General features: G+C 37.6%; 1 protein-coding gene across 1 annotated transcript in view; it reads right to left on the bottom strand.

Annotated features, from left to right (window-relative positions):
- Positions 1–15,813, bottom strand: part of LOC124595865 — a 32,427-nt gene extending 16,614 nt beyond the window's left edge. Inside the window, exons 1-5 of the mRNA XM_047134772.1 lie at positions 15,706–15,813; positions 13,835–14,960; positions 11,800–12,451; positions 8,763–9,163; positions 1,327–1,444 (exon numbers count right to left, since the gene is read on the bottom strand). Of these exons, the coding sequence (XP_046990728.1) occupies positions 1,327–1,444; positions 8,763–9,163; positions 11,800–12,451; positions 13,835–14,565 (1,902 nt within the window). The 5' untranslated portion in view covers positions 14,566–14,960; positions 15,706–15,813. The remainder of the gene's footprint in view (positions 1–1,326; positions 1,445–8,762; positions 9,164–11,799; positions 12,452–13,834; positions 14,961–15,705) is intronic.
- Between the last annotated feature and the right edge of the window lie 4,032 nt (positions 15,814–19,845).

The raw sequence follows: 19,845 nt of genomic DNA on the forward strand, positions 1-19,845 counted from the left end.
TTCATATTGTTATACTAACTCCTAACTGACAAGGTGAGGCAATGCCATAGGGATCACTGATTTACTTCAGACTTTGTACATCTTTAGTAGGCCATTAAAACAACAAAATATGTAAGCAGTAAGGTGCACTACTCTGGCAAATCAGAGAAAATTGCAAGAGAAGTTTTATTTGTCAACTATGTAAGTGATTTATCTGTGCAAGGTACTGGCAGTTAGAGGTCATTGAGGTCAAGTGGTTAGCTTTCAAGCTTTGCAAGAGAGTAGTGGACGAGGCGACAGTTCAAATCCTGCCAACACATTACTTAATTTATATGACATTTGAGAAGTAACATAAAAATGTGCATTTTCATGAAGCTGTAGTGAATTTCATATGTTATTTGACTATTTACTATTTTTAATTAAAATTTCAAGGATGAGGGACAGGCTTGGAAACTCCAAGTCAAACCTTGGTAAATAATGATGTGAATGACATTATTCACAATCAGTAATACAGTAAGTCACACTGTGCCAACCACAAGAATAATATACAATTGCTCGTCAGATAAGCGTTCAACATCACACGTTGCAGGATGGTATTTGTCATACAGACAGGGAAGATGTAAATTGAAATGGCGTCTACTACATCGAATTAATGCAGTTTTGCCGCATTTACAAGGATGTTCACAGTTTCTAACGGAAAACACACCTCGCTGACATTTTGAAAATTAAATAATATGAGCAGTGATGAAGAAAATAGATTAATAATTAAGTTTGAGTGGGAATCAAGCTGTCACTTCGTACACATTCGTCTTACAATGCTTGAGTGCTAATTACTTGACCACCATGAACGTTTGGCACCTATGGACAGAGACATAACAGATGGTAAAACTTCTCTTGTGATTTTCAAGGAATGCCAGAGTAGTGCATCTCACTACTTGCATATTATGTTGTTTTAATGGCCTACTAAAGAAGTACGAAGTCTGAAGTAAACCTGTGATCCCAATGTCATGGCCTCCCATTGTGAGGCAAAAAAGGTGGGTGAATAAACTACCACATAACTGGCAAAAGGAGTATTTGATTTCAATAAACATGTGGCAGCTCAAACACTCTCTCATGCACAAGAAAATACAAAAACCATCATTTCCACTATTTTAATGCGTGATGTTGCTTTAGTATTATAAAAACTTTCTACAGGCAAAGTGGAAGTATGTTTCTCCTACACAACCACTGTTTACTGGTTGGTAAAGTACTCTCCAAATTATGAAAACTTTACAAAAGTAAGAACTTATTTAAAACTTTGCAACTGAATGGAAATGTATGCTAGTCACTTGATGTGAATACACTAACCTCTTCGGTTTCCTTTGCTATCGTTGTCATGGAATTCCGATAAATGTCCGGGCAGGATGATGCACGCAACCTATATTTATTGGTGTTGAGAGTAGCTCCTCGATACATGACAGAATTCCTGGAATAAACGAAACATATGTCAATAATGTTCATGAGCGTTAAGTATTAATCAACATATGGGAGGTGTGTGACCCCTCTCCCCTTTTGGATTTTGGAAAGCTTCAAAAAACTATGGTAATTTAATGCACACTGAATGACCAGCTTGCTCCTCAGAATACAAATATTTTTCAAATGAATCTGTCATTTACCATAAGTGATTTATGGAAACCATCCAAAATTTTAATCTAGATTGTTGGTAATAGTTTTGACACTACTTTTCTGAAATGCAAGTTAAGTATCTTAGTCAATCTGTCATATCAATTACATGTACTAATTATATGACATTTGTTATTTATTTTAAGTCCAGAATCTAAGAATCAGCTAGTTTAACCTCTATAGTGATCTGAGAATTTCTGTGTAAATTCTAGAACCACTCAGCCTTCTACCGTCTCGAACACACAATATTCTGGATATGAATGTGAGATTGTAGAATCCTACCTACTGCGCATCACATGTTTGTGTGTGCAGGTGTAAAATCAGTCGGAGGAAGAAAGTAAGCGCGGCAGTCGGATGGCACCGACAAGTACCTGTCGGGCAATCCATAGATGTTTTAGTGAGTGGGTAAGGAAGAAAGATTGAGTTTATATGCAGCTCTGTGCTTATTGTGTCATTGACTATTGTTAGTAAAACAAGAACAGTTTTAAAAGTACTCTTGTAGACTCTTGACGCAACCTTGTTAGAGGCATGACTCATTTTATGATTCATGTTAAGAAAGGTCATGGTATCCAAGCCAACTTCCTTTTAACTGTAACTCAATTTGTTTCTATCGTCCGACAGCACAAGAAACTTTCAGGAAGTTACAGATTAATGTGGAAAGTGAAATTTTATTGTGTATGGAGGTCAAATACATCATTAGTTGACGAAAAGTAAAGTTTGTACTTCTACTTATTTCATAAGTAGAACGAGTCTAAAAATTCCTGTACCTAGCGTTATTTGACGGAGAAGAAGTCAAGAGGGTTTCCAGCAGCCAGCTATTCGGTAAAGAAGAGTGGCTGCAAATACCAAGTAAGTCATCTCGTAAAAAAGTGGAAGGTGGTTTGGGGGAATAAGCTGATATAACCCAGATCCACACTCACACTTTAAGTCGTCAGAACATTAGACCTCAGACTGCAGAGTCACGACACACAACTATAAAAACCATACTGTGAAGGAGATATTTATGGTATTAAGAATTAACTAACATCAACACAATGAATTTTAAAATACTGATATCAGTATCATCCTGTTTAAGTGACAAGTAAGCAGGTAGTTCTACTTCTCATATATCATCCATTTCTCAAGATTTACAATGGAAATACAAAACACTCCAATTTACTTTCTTACAGTTGAAGTCAAGAACATACAATGTTATGACCTGGAAAGTCAACCTGGACCTTTGTCTTGTGGAAACAATACCTATGCCAACTAAACCACACAAATGTGCTTCAAGGCCTCACTTGACATAGCTGTCAGCTGCTCTCTTTTATGTTCTCTGTACTGTCTATCCAACAGGTGAAATTCATTACACATTTATACATTCATAAATCTCAGTGCTTTTAAATCTCCTTGATGTAAATACAGTTGTTTTGTCACAAGCACAACTTGACAAAAAACTGTTTTGAATATGGTACACAACAGAAAGACATTATGAAAAATAAGTTATGTTTACATTATGCACGTAACAGTTTTGGACTGTGACAGAGTTAGGCTATTAAATGTAGTAACTGCAAATCAAGCACAAAATGAAAAGATGAGTAACACACTGTGAACATGATTTCTTCCTCTTTTTACAGCTAATGAATGAATGGAAAGTTACAGAATGTTGTGCATGTTGGAAAATGTGGCAAATACAGGTATGTCTTATTCATTTTCACTATAGCATCACACTCATCCATATTTATGCAAAGTTGTGAGTAATTTGTATTTTTTGTTTATATGTAAACTTTCAGATAAATAAAATCACATTTTGTAAAATGAAACTATGTATACCTCACAGCATGAAATTTGGAGCTGTATCTATGAATTTACCAAGTATATATATACTATATATGACACAGATTAACAAAAACCAAAATATAATAAAGAACTGCATTCTTAAATTGCTAATGTCTGAAAGAAAAGACACAAACATATAAATATGTACATATAAGTGCCTTGATGGCGAAATGATATCTTCTGTGGGTATGCACTCACTCGTCTGAACCCTTGCGGGACTCAGCTGAATAACTGTGAGCAAACAGGGGATAATGGACAGAGGACACTACATCTGCAGTATGCAGCATGTGAGAATTTGAGCTCGATGGGAGGCATGCTCGGATGGCCAAGGAGGTTAAGGCAACCAATCTAGAGAGGCGGAGCACCTGTTTTTGAGTCCTAGCCGAGCACAAACTTTCACATGATGCCGTTGCATTTAATGCAATGCCCATATGCAGCTGTGATCTGTGAATTTCTATTTCATTCTATATATACAGCTGCTGAATCGTAGAAATGGACAGCATACATACAAATTTGTACCATACATAATGTTTGAAAAAAAAAAAATAATAATAATAATAAACATTCTCCATGACCCTCTACAAATCATCTGGAGGTGAGCTTTTGGAAAATGATATCAAGAAATGACAAGTTTTGGGTAGTAAATACATGACCACAATGACAGTCATTTGCAACAGCGACCAAAATGTTGGTCTGCAGAACAACATGATGATACAGTCTCACACAAAAAAGAAGTTTTATTGAAGATGGCAATGGCTGAAGAAGCCTACAATCACACACAACTTGGATTGCCACATATTAGTTACTGGGAGAAACTTGCATCTATTTAGAGTGGTGAGATGAAGTTCAAAGGCTTGGATACTGCTGATGGTTTCCTAAATGTACATTATCTTGGAAATCAATACATGACTTGTATTAAAAGTAATAACTTTACTGTGTTACCACATTGTTACACAAAAGTGAAATGCAATTGACGTGGAAGTAATAACCAGTTCCACAAACTCCATTGACACAATGTTTTCGATGTTGTTGTTGTTGTTGTCTTCGTGTTCAGTCTGAAGACTGTTATCCTGCAGCCCTCCATACTAATCTATCCTGCATAAGCCTCTTCATCTCTGAATAACTACTGCAATCTACAGCCTTTTGAACCTGCTTACTGTATTCACCTCTTGATGTCACTCTACACTTTTTACCCCCCACACTTCCCTCCAATACTAAATAGATGCCTCAGCATGTGTCCTATCAACCTATCCCTTCTTCTAGTCAGATTGTGCCACAAATTTCTTTCCTCCCCATTCCTATTCAGTACCTCCTCATTAGTTACATGATCTACCCAACTAATCTTCAGCATTCTCCCCTAGCACCACATTTTAAAAGCTTCTATTCTCTTCTTGTTTAAATTGCTTATCGTCCATGTTTTACTTCCATCTATGGCTGCTCTCCATACACGTAGTTTCAGAAAAGACTTCCTAACACTTAAATCTATATTCAGTGTTAACAAATTTCTCTTCTTCAGAATTGCTTTTCTAGCCATTGCCAGTCTGTATTCAATATCTTCTCTACTTTGGCTATTTCAGGCAAAATAAAAAATTAACCAACACACAGAAAAATGTAATACATTAAAACTTAATGAAGTCTAAGACTATATATTTTCTTCTGATGTATTATTAACCAGCTTAGCACCCTTGACTTCACTTGCATACGCTGTATGGTCTGCACAGATTCTTTTTTTTTTTTCCTTCAATTGAATTTTTATGTTATTCAAGCCAATTGTGGCCAGAGAAGTGAGGTCTTGTCTTTTCCAAACGTACATCTGACCAAAAAGCAATTCTGGCAGCCGGAGTCCAAGATTTTTTAAAATCATACCTTCACTTGTGTTCTTGTGGGGATATTTCCATAAAAACTTTCATCCCCTAACATATATTTCTTCATACGTAACAGAGAAGAAGTCACATTTTTAATAGATTTAGCTTTAGAGTCTTTTAATATAATGAAATATTTTCTTAAGAATTTTCATCCTCCATGTCACACCTTAAAGGATACAATTTCTAAAAACAGTGAAACAAGTATTTTTTTATTTCTAACTGAGAAGCAAGTATAAATTTTCATCAATTTACCTGTGAAAATGGTTTCATAATGAAATAATTTCACAAAACTTTTCATCCCCCGTTTCAGTCCCTTAGGGCGTTGAATTTCCAAAAACAATGAAACACGCATTTTTTTTTTTTTTTTTTTAATTTCTAAGCGAGAATCAAATACCAGTTTTCACTGAGGTAGCTTTAAAAATACTTTAGCAGTTTTTTAATAATGATTTCCAATTTTCGTACTTCTAGCTTCAAAATTGCCTTAATAGTGACATATTTTCAAAAAGCCTTTTATCCCCTATTCCACCTCCTTAGAAGTGGAATTTTCATATAATCCCTTCTTAAACAATGCTTACAGTGTAAGATCCACATCCATTGCAAACTTCAAGTTTCTATCCTCAGTGGTTTCGGCCGTGTGATGAAGTCAGTGAGTGAGTCAATCAGTTGGGACATTGCCCTTTATGTATATTACTATTCATATCGTTTGAGCTATTAATATTTCACTACATTCATAAATAATATTTTCTTCAAACTTTTAATTTTTTTCTCAGATTCAGCATAAGGAATGTTTGTTCTTTTTTGTAGAATGTGGTCCATATGCGCCAAGCTGGAATTACAGCTCTGAACTCTTCAAAGTGCTGCTCTACCAACTGATTTATGTCCCCACACAAATATAAACATTTGATAAGTTTTAAAATCATGAATGAAGTATACTTCAAAAGTACACACAGAAAGGTAAAGAGAAACATATTCAAATCCCAGTCTGACAAAGTTTTCACCCATTACAAATGTTTACTTGAATGAACCCATTTTCTGCTCTGTATTGTAAATTCCTTTACATATATGATTGGCAATTTCAATTGTTAGGTCATCCATAAGCAAAACATTGTAAATACTATTAAGCCACTATACATAATTGATGGACACTCAACAGAAGGGAAAGCATGGCGACTGCATGGGATTGTTTCAAATAATATATTTATACTACATATATATTTTTGGTCGAGAATGACCTAAAGGTGGAAGCTGTCCAATCACAAACATAAATAAATGTGTCTACAGCCTAATGTAGAAGATATCTTCATTCAAATATTTTAATAAAAGTGTGAAAAGAAAGATAAATGAATCTGTATTAGAGGGTCACCAATTAAGATTTTACCAAATGATCACTGGTATGGAAGAAATAATCAGTTCCACAAACTTCATTAACATATTTCAGATAATGTGATATGACAGAACTTTTGTTTTACAATTTTCCATTTGTTACTGTTAAAATCTCAGCAGTTTAGAAATTGGCCAAGTTGTGTGTTTACAGTGAACATTTAAAGAAACAGCCTTGTGAAAAGAAGGAAATTCCACTTTAAGGTTTTCACTGATGGTATTTTTTTAACATTTTCACAAACAGGTAATTCAATAAAAATGTTTCTTATCGCCTTGTTCAAATTTTGATAATCAATTATTTTCACAAAAGACTATTTGCAATTGTTTAGGCACTGATGGTATGATTGGAATGTTTATAAATGACAAGATACTGTGCATCAATGTAATATCTGATGATGGCCGTACCAAAACACATCATGAGCAGTGAAAAGGAAGGAAAATTTTTGGCAATTAGGCAAGTGCAATTGATTAGTGCCAAATGTAATCGCAGAGCCCGAAAAAGACTTCTGGTCTACAGGGATGTTTACAATAAGTTTGGAGAATATATCTAAGGCCATGCTTCCACTAGTAAAGAATTTCATGAAAGTCAACCAAGCATCAGCTGTTCCAGAACAAGTCAATGCTGTGCATACCACAAGCAAAAAGGATCAGGCACGTGACTTAGTGTGAGACAGAGTTTTCCTTAGGCATTCAAAGCCTCCAGTACATTTGATTTTGTCTGTGAAAAAGATCTGCTCCCAATGGATTCCAAACTATTGGCCAAAGCTCAAAAACAAGCTAGTGTCAACTTACATTAGGAAATACCTAAAAAATGTGACCATCAAGAGATGAAAACTGGATATGTTCATATGATCAGGAACCAATGTAGCACTCAACTGTTTGGGTGTTCAAAGGGGAACCAAAACCAACAAAAGCAGTTTGCTCGTGAGGCACTTCCAAGAAAACAGTCACTTATTTCTTTGGTTGCACTGGACAGGTCAGACCACTGCTTTAGGAGATCAAAGAACAGTAAATGCTTAATGCTATATAACCATTTGCTTGCCACAAGCCTTTGATGAAGTCATGAAAAACAACCAGAAATGTCACATCATTATTCATCAACACAATGCCAGCAGTCACAAAGCACGTCAAGTAACTGATTGAGAAATCATCAAATTATTGTCTAATTGCCTATTTTCATCAGATATATCATTTAACAATTTAATTTTGCTGTCATAACACTACAGAAAAAGTGTGGACAGAGATTTTAATCAGCTTAAAAAGCTATTCAATCCTTCCTAAACCAAGTTTTTGAGATAGCAACATGTTTCCACAACTGATTCTAATGCATGGAAAAGTATATAAATTTTGCAGACAAATATGTTGAGAGAGAATAAAATTACTTGTATCAAAAAATGTCTTTCTTTCACTATTTTTGTAAAAACTTGCAAGGCTGTCCTCATACACATTTACCTTCAGAGCGAGTGACCACAATTTAAAATTTTTGATTCATATTCTATGTTGTTGTAGTATCCATTCATACAATTTTGGTACAATAAAAAATATTTATCTAGGGACATGTGGAATTATCCTGTGTGAATGGAGCATATAACCAGAAAAAAAGCCTGATGGACTGCTGATGACTCACTAAAGCTAGCAAAGTTTTCATTCTCTTCTGTGCGCGCCTGTCAATGACTCAGTGTTTCTGCTATTCAGTGAGTAGTCTCCTTTACTGCTAAATTATTTGGACTCTGCTTGTACTTAGTATATAAAAACATGGTAAACTGGAAGTAAATTAATTATAAGGCTTCAACACCACGGAGAAATGCGAATGATGAAAAAAAAAAAAAAAATCACTTTCTGTGAGACAGACAATCTATACTAGCGCCTTCACATCACATTCCAAAACCTATGCATGGTTAAAACATGGTTATTTCATAAAACTGATACATTTTGTTCTATGTCTTAAAATACAAATGCATTTGGTTCCTGACGTTATCTGCATGACTGAATGTTGAGTAAAAATGGAAAATAAATAACCGTTAACATAAAGAGACAAAATGTAATAATAATTCTAACCTGTGGACACGAATCCCTCTCAGATAGTTGGTATGTGGGGCTGTAGGTGCAGTACAAATCTGCTTCTTGAAGTTTTGCTGGGTATCACGGATAGCTGGAACTGGATTACTTTGTGTTTTAACAACAACAGCATGAGAAGCTGCAGCTGAATTTAGTAATGGTGCAGCAGACGGGTCTTGACTTTCCACATGAGGTGCTTCTTTCTCCTTTTTCTGCCTCTTAATACGCATGGACATTGTGACAGGAACACGGGCATCAGGTGCCACCATATCTTGTGCTGGTAAGAGGTTTAAACCTTTGTCTGAAATGCTTCGGCATGTGAGCAGGCTTGGATAGTTTTCCAGTATCACATTAAAAATGCGTTTGTTGGCACTTAATGATTCCAGAACTTCCAATGGCACCTAATACAGAAAGATGCACACTATACAAACACAGAATCAGAGTAACAATGAAGTTATGAACAGACCCCCAATACTTTCGATGAAATAATTAGCAACACGCGATTCAAATTATCTGAAAACAATGCAGATATATGGAGGTTTAAAATTATGGTAAAGTACTGAACACATGTTCAGTTTCCGATCATGCACAAAGTGTACTTATCAGTCATACATCTACAAAGTTTCAAAGCCTTGCATTAAATCAGCCTTTCATCTTCTGTTGTGAGACAACATGACAAACTGCCCAGAAAATCTTACGTAGAAACCATTAACACTAAGTACAGTTAAATAAATCCACAAGATGATGGAGGTATGCAAAGTGGAGAGCGTTGGGATTGATTCTAGTGTGTCCCATTAGCCTTATGAAATAATGAAAATGTAATCTGAGACATTTCTGTATGCAAATCACCTTGACATATAAGTGATGATTATATTTTGCACAGTAGTGGAAACAGAACATTAATTCAGTTCCTGCCAGTAATTATTAATCACAGTATATATGGCAGTGATACAAAGTCTACCCAGATACAGTATTACTTAACTAAATATTACAGCTCGCAAAGGATGCAACCTCAAACGACGACACACTAAAGACCTATATGACTTGGAATGGTCAGTGGCACTAAATTGTTTAAGCGTGTGTGTTTTAGGGAGGAGGGAGGGGGGGAGGATGAGAGAGAGGAGAGAGCATTTGTAATTGACTATATCTTTCTAAATTCTAGAATTTCTGTATGACACAGAAGGAGTTGTTAGGAAGGAACACATGTAACCAACATTTAAAAACACTTTTGCCCTCTGTCACCCTTTTTTTTTATGGGCAGATTATCATAGATCCTGCTACCAATGAAAGTATTCTTATCTGCTTGCTGCTACCCTGTAAGTTTCCATATATAAAAGTTTCAATACAGTAACATAGAGTGAGTGCACACTTATATTTCCCAAAATAAAGCAATAATGCAATATCACCACCAAATATCAGCAAAGAAATAATGAGTTCCCTGAACGTACTGATAGTGAATACTGACTTCGGCCTGTAACCTAATGATAATGCACAAACTGAAAGAAAACAGAACATCATCAACAATGTTCCTTTGTGTAAGTATTAGTTTTGGGAATTAAGGTCATGGTGAAAGATTGATCTGTAGCACAGCCATCGGTCTAGGTTAGATTGGGAGGTGATTGGTTGTTAGTTGGCGAGGGCAATGGATGTGCATATGAAATCTTAGATATAGTGACATATTAACCTGTAGCACAGCCCAAGGTCTAGGTTACATTGAAAGGTGATGGATTAGTTGTGAATTGGTGAAGCACCATCAAATGCATCAATTATTACCAATTTAAGTCCTATTTCATTTTAGAGTTATATGCCTATAAACACTGCTGATAGTGTGGAATTTATTAAAGTTCTTCAACTGGATTCTTAGATACTCTGAGGCATGTATTAAGTTACTTGCACATGCATCCAGTAAGTAGAGTGTCTACCCAATGGTTATGCAACAATTTTGCAGTCAAAATAATTCCAGTCACTGATTTGGCAATATTGTATGAAAAAAGCTCATAAAATTTGAAAGGGATATAAAATGATGTAACAAGTTTATATAATCAACAGGGTTATTCTGGGTTAATGTTCCTTTCCTTACACACACTCCTAAGTCGGTTGCCCATTATTTATCCAACAATAAAAGTGGTGATCTCTACACCCCCCTCACCCCCCCCCCCCTCCCTGCCACCAAATAATCTGTAAAACAGAATAACTGGCAATGAGTAAAAAACTAACTGACAACAGGAAAGAATACTGAGTAACAAGTAAGTTCATGCCAATCAGTGCAGACCTGATACAGGGCAGATCCCAACCAAACAATTTTTATACACTTAATACATGGTTGAAGCTGTTGGATCAAGTAATCTGAATTTTAAGTTGACATAGTGGAATTACAGGGTTCATAATCCATCTAAATGACAGCTTAAAGAGAGAAACATGTCTATGGCTGAGATACCACCCCTCCCCCTCCCTTTATTGCTTCAATATTTGCACACAATATGACAAAATTTACAATCTAAAAACAATCACCATGCCAGTTGTATATGATTGCAGTAATAAATGTTGGGACCATATGTACTGAACGTGAAATAAATCAAATTTAAAGTGCTTAAAACACACACACACACACACACACACACACACACACACACACACACACAGAGAGAGAGAGAGAGAGAGAGAGAGAGAGAGAGAGAGAGAGAGAGAGTACATCAAATTTTGTGACAGATGAAATTATTATTATAGCAAAGTCGAAGATTAACTGTACATAATAACAAAAAGCTTACTGACAGTTCAACTCCATTTCAGAACATGTTTCATGAAAATTGACAGAAGCAGAAAGAGACACAGGGCACAATTCACATAACGCAGAGATGGTTATTAAAACACAACAATTCTTTCAAGAAAATTATACCAGGAATATATATAAATAATTGAATGCCCAACCATGAGGCAAACAATGCATAAATTAAAGTGGTCACATCATAGTACAATAGATACTAAATAACATGCCTCACAGACTGGAAGCAAAACAGTAAGGACACTGAAAACTAACCGTTTCGCTCTGTCGGACAAATGTTGGCAAGTTGACAACAGAGCTGTATACTGGAGTCTTCAAGCCATCTTCAGATTTATCTTTGGTGCCAGTTTCCAACTCTGGACCATCTGATGTTATATAAGTGGCTAGTGTTGTTAGTATGTATTCTGGTGTTTGGCCACTTTTTAACAGTTTACGAATTTCCTCAACACCAGGAAAGTCATTGGCTTCTGACCTGGCTGAAATTGACCCACAACTGGATGAGGTGCGCGCTGACTTGGACAGTGCAGACTGTTTCTGCTGTTCCAGTGTCCACCACTCTGGGTCACGCATCACTGCACCACAGACACACATGTTGAAGAAAGTTCCTGCCAGAAGCAGAGTCGTTCCCCTCCAACCATATGTCTCAATGAAGTAAGTTGTCATTGGAGCATAAACGAATGTTCCAGCACCAGTCCCACAGGCACCCAGACCAGTTGCCAAAGTCCGCTTCTTGTCAAACCAGTACGCAATACTAACAACTGCAGTCACATAGCACAGTCCCAGACCTAGGCCTGCTATCACACCAAACGTCAAGTACATCATCTCAATGGTGTTGCAAAAAGCACTCAGAGTAAATCCAAGGCCTGAAACGAGGCCACCAGTTATTGTCATCCAGCGACAGCCATACCTGTGATAATAATTACAGTGAAACTTTAGTTACATAACCACAAACATTACAGTAGATATTATTAATCAACAGAAAACCCAGGATAGGATATGAAGATAGCAGAAGCATTGAGAAGAAGACAGGCACAAACACCAGGATCATAAGACTGCTAAATTTACAGGTGATAATATTATGTGGAGCTTTGTAGTTCTTAACTCTAATCATGGTCTTTTATTTAAAAACTTAGGAGACTGCCACCCTTTCCTATGTGCTTGTCTGTTACAACTATCGAACCATTATAATATCAGTCACAATAGGAGACAGATACATCATAAACTTAGTACCTGATTTACATTCAGAGTGATTTCAACCTAGATATTGCGTGTATTGTGTTTTGCAGTATTAAACGCCATAGAGCGGAACCTGTGTTCAATATATAAATTTACGTTTCTCAATTTTCATTTCAGTGGATGACAAAATAGTTCAAGAGAACCCCAACTGTCGGTGTTCACAGTTCTTCTCAAAATGGAGCTGGTGCTACGTCTCTAATGATTATGCTATTAAGTTTTCATAAGAATAGAAGAACAGGTGAGAACAAAAACATATGGAGCATTTAAGTTAATTCTGATGGACTAAGGACTGCCAACATCGCCTATGTAAGAATTGAAATTCCCAATCATCAAGAATGCCAAATGCTGAGTTACTTTATCAAACAACACACAGCTCAAAACTAAAGGTAAAATTTGTTTCATACATTCAGTGATTAACAGCTTCAATTTCCTTCCAAATTGATTGCATGAAACTACGATGAACATCATGTTCATCACAAAAATGTTGTTATAGTTTCCAATGTTAGAAAACAGGTAATAAAATAATATCTTAACATTGTGTCTGATGGTGATATTGTTCGAGTGGAGTTTCAATTACCAAAAGATGTGGGAGGTGGGCTACGGTCTTATTAAAAGAACTCTCACCCAGAATTTTCCTGTAATGATTTAGACGAACAACAGCAAATCTAATGCTGGCTGGTCACACGCACAAATTCTGAATATGCGACTAGTGTCTCAACCACAGCATTGTTCGATCCAAAGGCAATAAAGCCCAGCTATCTGACAACATCAACAAATCACCAGCCGCACAATTTTTTGCGCAATTTTTATGAAACATTTAAGAACTCATATACTTTATTATGACTGATGTAGTAGGATATCTTAAGTTTTCTCAGCACAATATGATTCATGTTTTCACCTAGTTCTAGTCATTTTTAAAACTTAGCCATAAGCCCATTAGTGCACAGTTTATAACAGACACAATTCATTAAGGCATGAAATTGAAATCAACAGACAAAACACAAATATAAGATCTATGGATTTAAAACAATGCAAATTTCACTGTGGGACTCACCTGTCAACAAGTGCGCTTCCAATAGGCCCTGACAACAAAGGTACTGCCATGAAAAGACTTCCAATCCATGCTGTCTTGCTCTTACTTTCACCAAAGTGCTTGAGAAATTCTATATATAGCAGACCAAAAGAGAAGCTGATGCCATCAGCTATCATACTGATGACAAGAGATGAGGCCACCACCACCCAGCCCCAACCACCATCTGGAATTTTTGGTTTAGCTGGTTCTTCTTTGCTTGAATGGCTGCTGCTACATATGCTGTCACGGTCATCATCACTATCTGGTTCCTTTGTACCTTCCTCAAATTTCACACCACCATTTCCCAAGCCATATGCTGGGTTTTCCGTGACCACCACTGAGCCATTCTTCTCTTCCGAGGATGTTAGTGGTGGTGTTTGTAGAGGTGACCAAGCAGGAGGTGGAGTGTGTGACTTTGTATCATGGGCCAAAAGAGGTGACGACTCAGGACAATCTCTCTCCTGTGACTTCTTTGGAGACCGTGAATTTATTACTACATTTTTCTCATCTTCTGGAGATGTCTCTTCTGGTGTCTGGAGAGCAGTTGATGGGGTTGGTGTCTCGTCAGATTCAGACTGGCTTATGCATGATCTTGGGGTAGCATACTTCGAAAGTGGGGAGGAACTTGCTGTTTGGTTATCCGATTCAGCTGCCTGTGGTACATCAGTCGATAGCAACTCTGAGGTGCCATCAAACACAGGAGGTGGTACCATGATTGAAAAGTCAAATGGCACAAATTTAAAAAAGAACCTTCAAAGTTACAAGGGCGCGGTAACTACAGGCACAAAATATTCAGGTACAACAAAGCAAAAACTGCTATGTAGATACTATTTACTAAAAACCTCTACTGCCTGCAATAGGCTCCATGCAACAATTTCCTTCCAATGAATTACTTAGTTGACTGAGAAGGCACACTGCTCAATCTAAAGGAATCTCACGAACAGTCTTTGTCCAACGTCTAGGCCAACCCTGTAGCAAGCTTGTCACACTGTTGCTCTCACGAGTTGTGTGTGGCAGGGCACTCATCAAGGAGAGAAGTTGTCTCCTTGGGTTACAGTAACCAAAGGCAGCAGACGCCACCATACGGTGTTTGTGCGTATAGATGAACCTGACACAAAAAAGCAAAAACATCAATCACTAACAAATTAATAAAAACTACGTGGAGCAAATTCATCAACAAATCTCTATTCGCTAAAGGGACATTTTCGTTTCTGTACATAAATAATACAAATATCTATCCGGGTATTCTATGCCTCCCATCCTCACAGTAATTATCATTTGGAGTTTATAATTCAGCTAAGTTACCGGTACGCACCAACAGAACATTTCTTGGCTCTCACATGCGGAAAAATGCACATAAACATCTATTACTGAAACAGCTATTACAACACACGAAAACAGTTCTTAATGTTTTAAAGCTACGATCAATACAAAAAATTTCATAACCTGACAGAATTGGCAATTTATGTCGAAGAAGGCCGGTCTACACAGCACTGTAGCTCCTATGGTAAAGCATATTTTTCCTAAAGAAATATGTTCAAAAATATTAATCAAAAACTACTGTAAATGGTGATATTGTACCTTCCACAGAATGTCGACATAATGTTTACAAACATACAGCTACCACCACGCATCACAGCGCTTTGTTTTCAAACAAGCACGAAAGCGAACTGCAAAGATCCCCGCCATAGAATGAACATTACACGGCGCTGCTGGCAGCGTACGCGTAAGGCGCATCCAGAGACTCACATATTTCTTTCCGCAATCAATTATAAATTACGGTATAATTTATCGCAATATACGATTTATTATCTAAGGAAAATGTGTTTATAAACACTATAATTAAAACTCACAGTAGAGGCCGACGACTGAGGAAGTTCCACACACAAATGTTATCACCACCAAAGTTCTTCTTGCTCTGCGAAAGCAGGCAGACGACTAAATGGAAAGGGGTTCGCTACTCACGTCGACTGTGCTGCCACCACTTCCTAGTGAAGTTCATGCCGGACAAAACCGACTCAAACCGGTTAAGGATCCAAGTACTGCAGCATGAGATGTATCGACATGTCTCCTGGCTTTGTTGTTGTGTTACTTATCAAAAATAAAATTTGACGTACTGTGTATGTTTCACGGACTCTGTACACATTGAGAAATATTGAGAAATTTTGTTATTGGTAGTGCGTAAAGTGAGGAGGACGTGCCGGTCAGTTCGAATGAATTTTTTCCTCTGACATTAACCAACGCGAAAGGCTATGACATAGTTTCTGAAACACAAAAAATATGTTTGAATTTCAGGAAGCTTTTCATATACAAGAATCGGCTACTCGATTAGAGGTATACAGTATTGGCGACTAAACTTAGAAGTAAAATTAGACTTAGTTTATGTAGATTACGGTACATATTTCTTCGATTCATGAAATGTTGGCGTCACTTTAGTTTTAAATCAGCAAAATGATATAGTTGTCAAGACGTTATGTTCTCGAACTAAGACCGAACAAAAGGGTTTTATTAAACAGTAAGCACAACAGAACAGCTACCGACTCGTGTAGCTATGGGTTACCGTTCCGGGTGACCATCTCGTCTCGCAGCTTTTCTTCAACCCTTTATCCATTCCGAATGACAAGAATCACGTTTCCGCCATAGATTCAGAAATAGAATCCGATTAACTAGGTGGGACATAGACGTTAGATTTAATGAAATTAACTAAACGAATTAGACGACACTGAGGAAACGTGAATGAGCACAAATATTCCATCAACGATTTGTTCGAGAACAGGCTTAATCAGTACACATTCTACTTATGTCTTGGTTTATTATCAAAAACATCAGTAAATAAATACCGATTATCATATTAAATAACTGTGTGCATAAAAAGCATTCATTGGTCTTGTCTGAAAATGTAATCTTGTAAATAAACATCACTTTCAAAAAAATCATCATCTTAGTTTTTTGGTATGTATGTCATTTTAAGACATATTCTGTCACTGTCAAATAGATTTTTTTTTTTTTTTAAGTAAGAAATGGGAACAAAAAGTCTGTTGTGATCTAGATCATTAGTGTTAACCTGCTTATCATTAGTTGAATTTACGCGAATCAATAACATCTGTGTGTCACTACGTTTACAAGCGACTGATTTTCAGAAAGACGAAAACCGAATTTCGGAAACCGTTTTCCGCTGTCGTGTTCACATGTTAATGTCTGAAGAGGATTTTTTAGCCCAGTTAAATATGGCGCCTGCAAAACAGCTGATACAGTTTATGATTTAGTCAGCATAATCGCTATTTCTCTTCAATTAGACGAGGTGTGAACAGCTTCAGTCATGAAGCCACTCGGTCCATTTTAGCTGAAAATTTGTAAAAACAAGACGAAATCTGTAAGCCTAAGCACGTTTCAAAACCGCTTGCGTTTACCTGGGAGCGAAATTCGATTGCGGAACCGGAAACCCGGCAACCAGAATCGATTTTGAAGTCTTTACGTGAGCACCCACAAGCGGGATTGAGTAATCGATTTACGAAATCCAGTTTTGGGAGCCCCATGTAAACGGGTGTATGTGTTGTGTACCAGACTTGGGGGTAACCGAGGTCTGTAGAAAAATAGAGGATAACTGTTTACAACGTGTATGTGATGACATAACTATATGGTGTAAACACGCCGGATAGGAACCTGTGACTACTGGAGAGAGTGTTACAGGTCATTTGAAAGTTATAAACACAAGAGATACATATGTTATTAGTTCACATAAACCCACCTGATGATGGAAGTTTAAATCTGTGAAACACGTAATGGAAATAAAATAAAAGAAACTGCGACTGATACCAGGAACAATAAACTTGTAGTTTCAACTGATATCAGTAGGTCATGATAACGCCAAATCTAAATTTTCGACATTTAATGCTATATGAATAGTCTATACTATGAAATATGCTTATTGGTAGCTTCCGAAATGTGTACGTATGGGTGAAACAAGTTTGGAATATATCAGAGGTTGCTCGGAGCTCTTCACATGTATCTGATTGTGTATGAATGAAAGATAAGATCCGTCATCTGATTTAACAAATTACTGAAATACCTGAATGTAGGCTTTCCTTTACCTCTTACGTAACACGTAGAAATAATTTCAGCCAATCAGTATCATGAAATTGCATCAAACTAAAAAGTTATTTCGCTGCCAGATCATAGTAAGCACTCATGAAACCTGTGAATCTTCAGTTTCTCCCAGTGTATTGGTAACCGAACAGTACACTCATGTACTGTTCAATCACTAATGAAAAGTTACAATTGAAAGAAAACAGCCCTCGGTCACTGTTTGTAACGAATTAACCGGGTTTCAACACTGCTAGGAGTGTCTTCCTCAGAATTTAAATCAAAGTGTTGAGACTCACTGCTAGGAGTGCCTTCCTCAGAATTTAAATCAAAGTGTTGAAACCCGGTTAATTCGTTAAAAATAGTGACCGAGGGCTGTTTTCTTTCAATTGTAACTATTCACGGTCTCTGAACGTGCAGCCATGTACAAAATTTTGCTAATGAAAAGTGTTTAAAGAGCATAGCATAGAACGAAAAATAACACTTTCTACCCTGACAACAATTCCTGTATGACAATGCTTGGTGGTACTACAGAAGTTTTGTATATACTGCACACGATATACTGTCAGACAGTTATTTATACGGCTAGATTTATTTTTAAAACTATATCCTCTGTCCGCAGTCAGCTACACTACTGGCCATTAAAATTGCTACACCACGGAATGAAGTGCTACAGACGCGAAATTTAACCGACAGGAAGAAGATGCTGTGGTATGCAAGTGATTAGCTTTTCACAGCATTCACACAAGGTTGGCACCGGTGGCGACACCTACAACGTGCTGACATGAGGAAAGTTTCCAACCGATTTCTCATTCACAAACAGCAGTTGACCGGCGTCCACTGTTCAAAGTGCCGTCAATGCGAACAAGAGGTGACCGAGACGTGTAACCAATGGCACCCCATACCATCAAGCCGGGTGATATGCCAGTATGGCGATGACGAATACACGCTTGCAATGTGCGCTCACCGCGATGTCGCCAAACACGGACGCGACCATCATGATGCTGTAAACAGAACCTGGATTCATCCGAAAAAAAATGACGTTTTGCCATTCGTGCACCCAGGTTCGTCGTTGAGTACACCATCGCAGGCGCTCCTGTCTGTGATGCAGCGTCATGGGTAACCGCAGCCATGGCCTCCGAGCTTATAGTCCATGCTGCTGCAAACGTCGTCGAACTGTTCGTGCAGATGGTTGCTGTCTTGCAAACGTCCCCATCTGTTGACTCAGGGATCGAGACGTAGCTGCACGATCCGTTACAGCCATGCGGATAAGATGCCTGTCATCTCGACTGCTAGTGATTCGAGGCCGTTGGGATCCAGCACGGCGTACCGTGTTACCCTCCTGAACCCACCGATTCCATATTCTGCTAACAGTCATAGGATCTCGACCAACGCGAGCAGCAATGTCGCGATACGATAAACCGCAATCGCGATAGGCTACAATCCGACCTTTATCAAAGTCGGAAACGTGATGGTGTGCATTTCTTTTCACCAGGCAACGGCGGTCTACTGCTGTTTGTGTATGAGAAATCGGTTGGAAACTTTCCTCATGTCAGCACGTTGTAGGTGTCGCTACCGGAGCCAACCTTGTGTGAATGTTGTGAGAAGCTAATCATTTGCATATCACAGCTTCTTCTTCCTATCGGTTAAATTTCGCGTCTGTAGCCCGTCATCTTCGTGGTGTAGCAATTTTAATGGCCATTAGTCTACTTAAGAAGTCTTCGAGCCAGTCATATATCTTGGAGCCTATTCTGTATGCTCGTACCTTTAACAGTCGGGAGTGGGGTAACGGGTCGAATGCTTTTCGGAAATCTAGAAATATGGAAATTGCCTGTTACCCTTCATGGATAGTTCGCAGTGTATCATGTGAGAAAAGTGCAAGCTGGGTTTCGCACGAACAATACTTTTTA

This window comes from Schistocerca americana, chromosome 2 (genome assembly GCF_021461395.2).
Source record: "Schistocerca americana isolate TAMUIC-IGC-003095 chromosome 2, iqSchAmer2.1, whole genome shotgun sequence".
Lineage (NCBI taxonomy): Eukaryota > Metazoa > Arthropoda > Insecta > Orthoptera > Acrididae > Schistocerca > Schistocerca americana.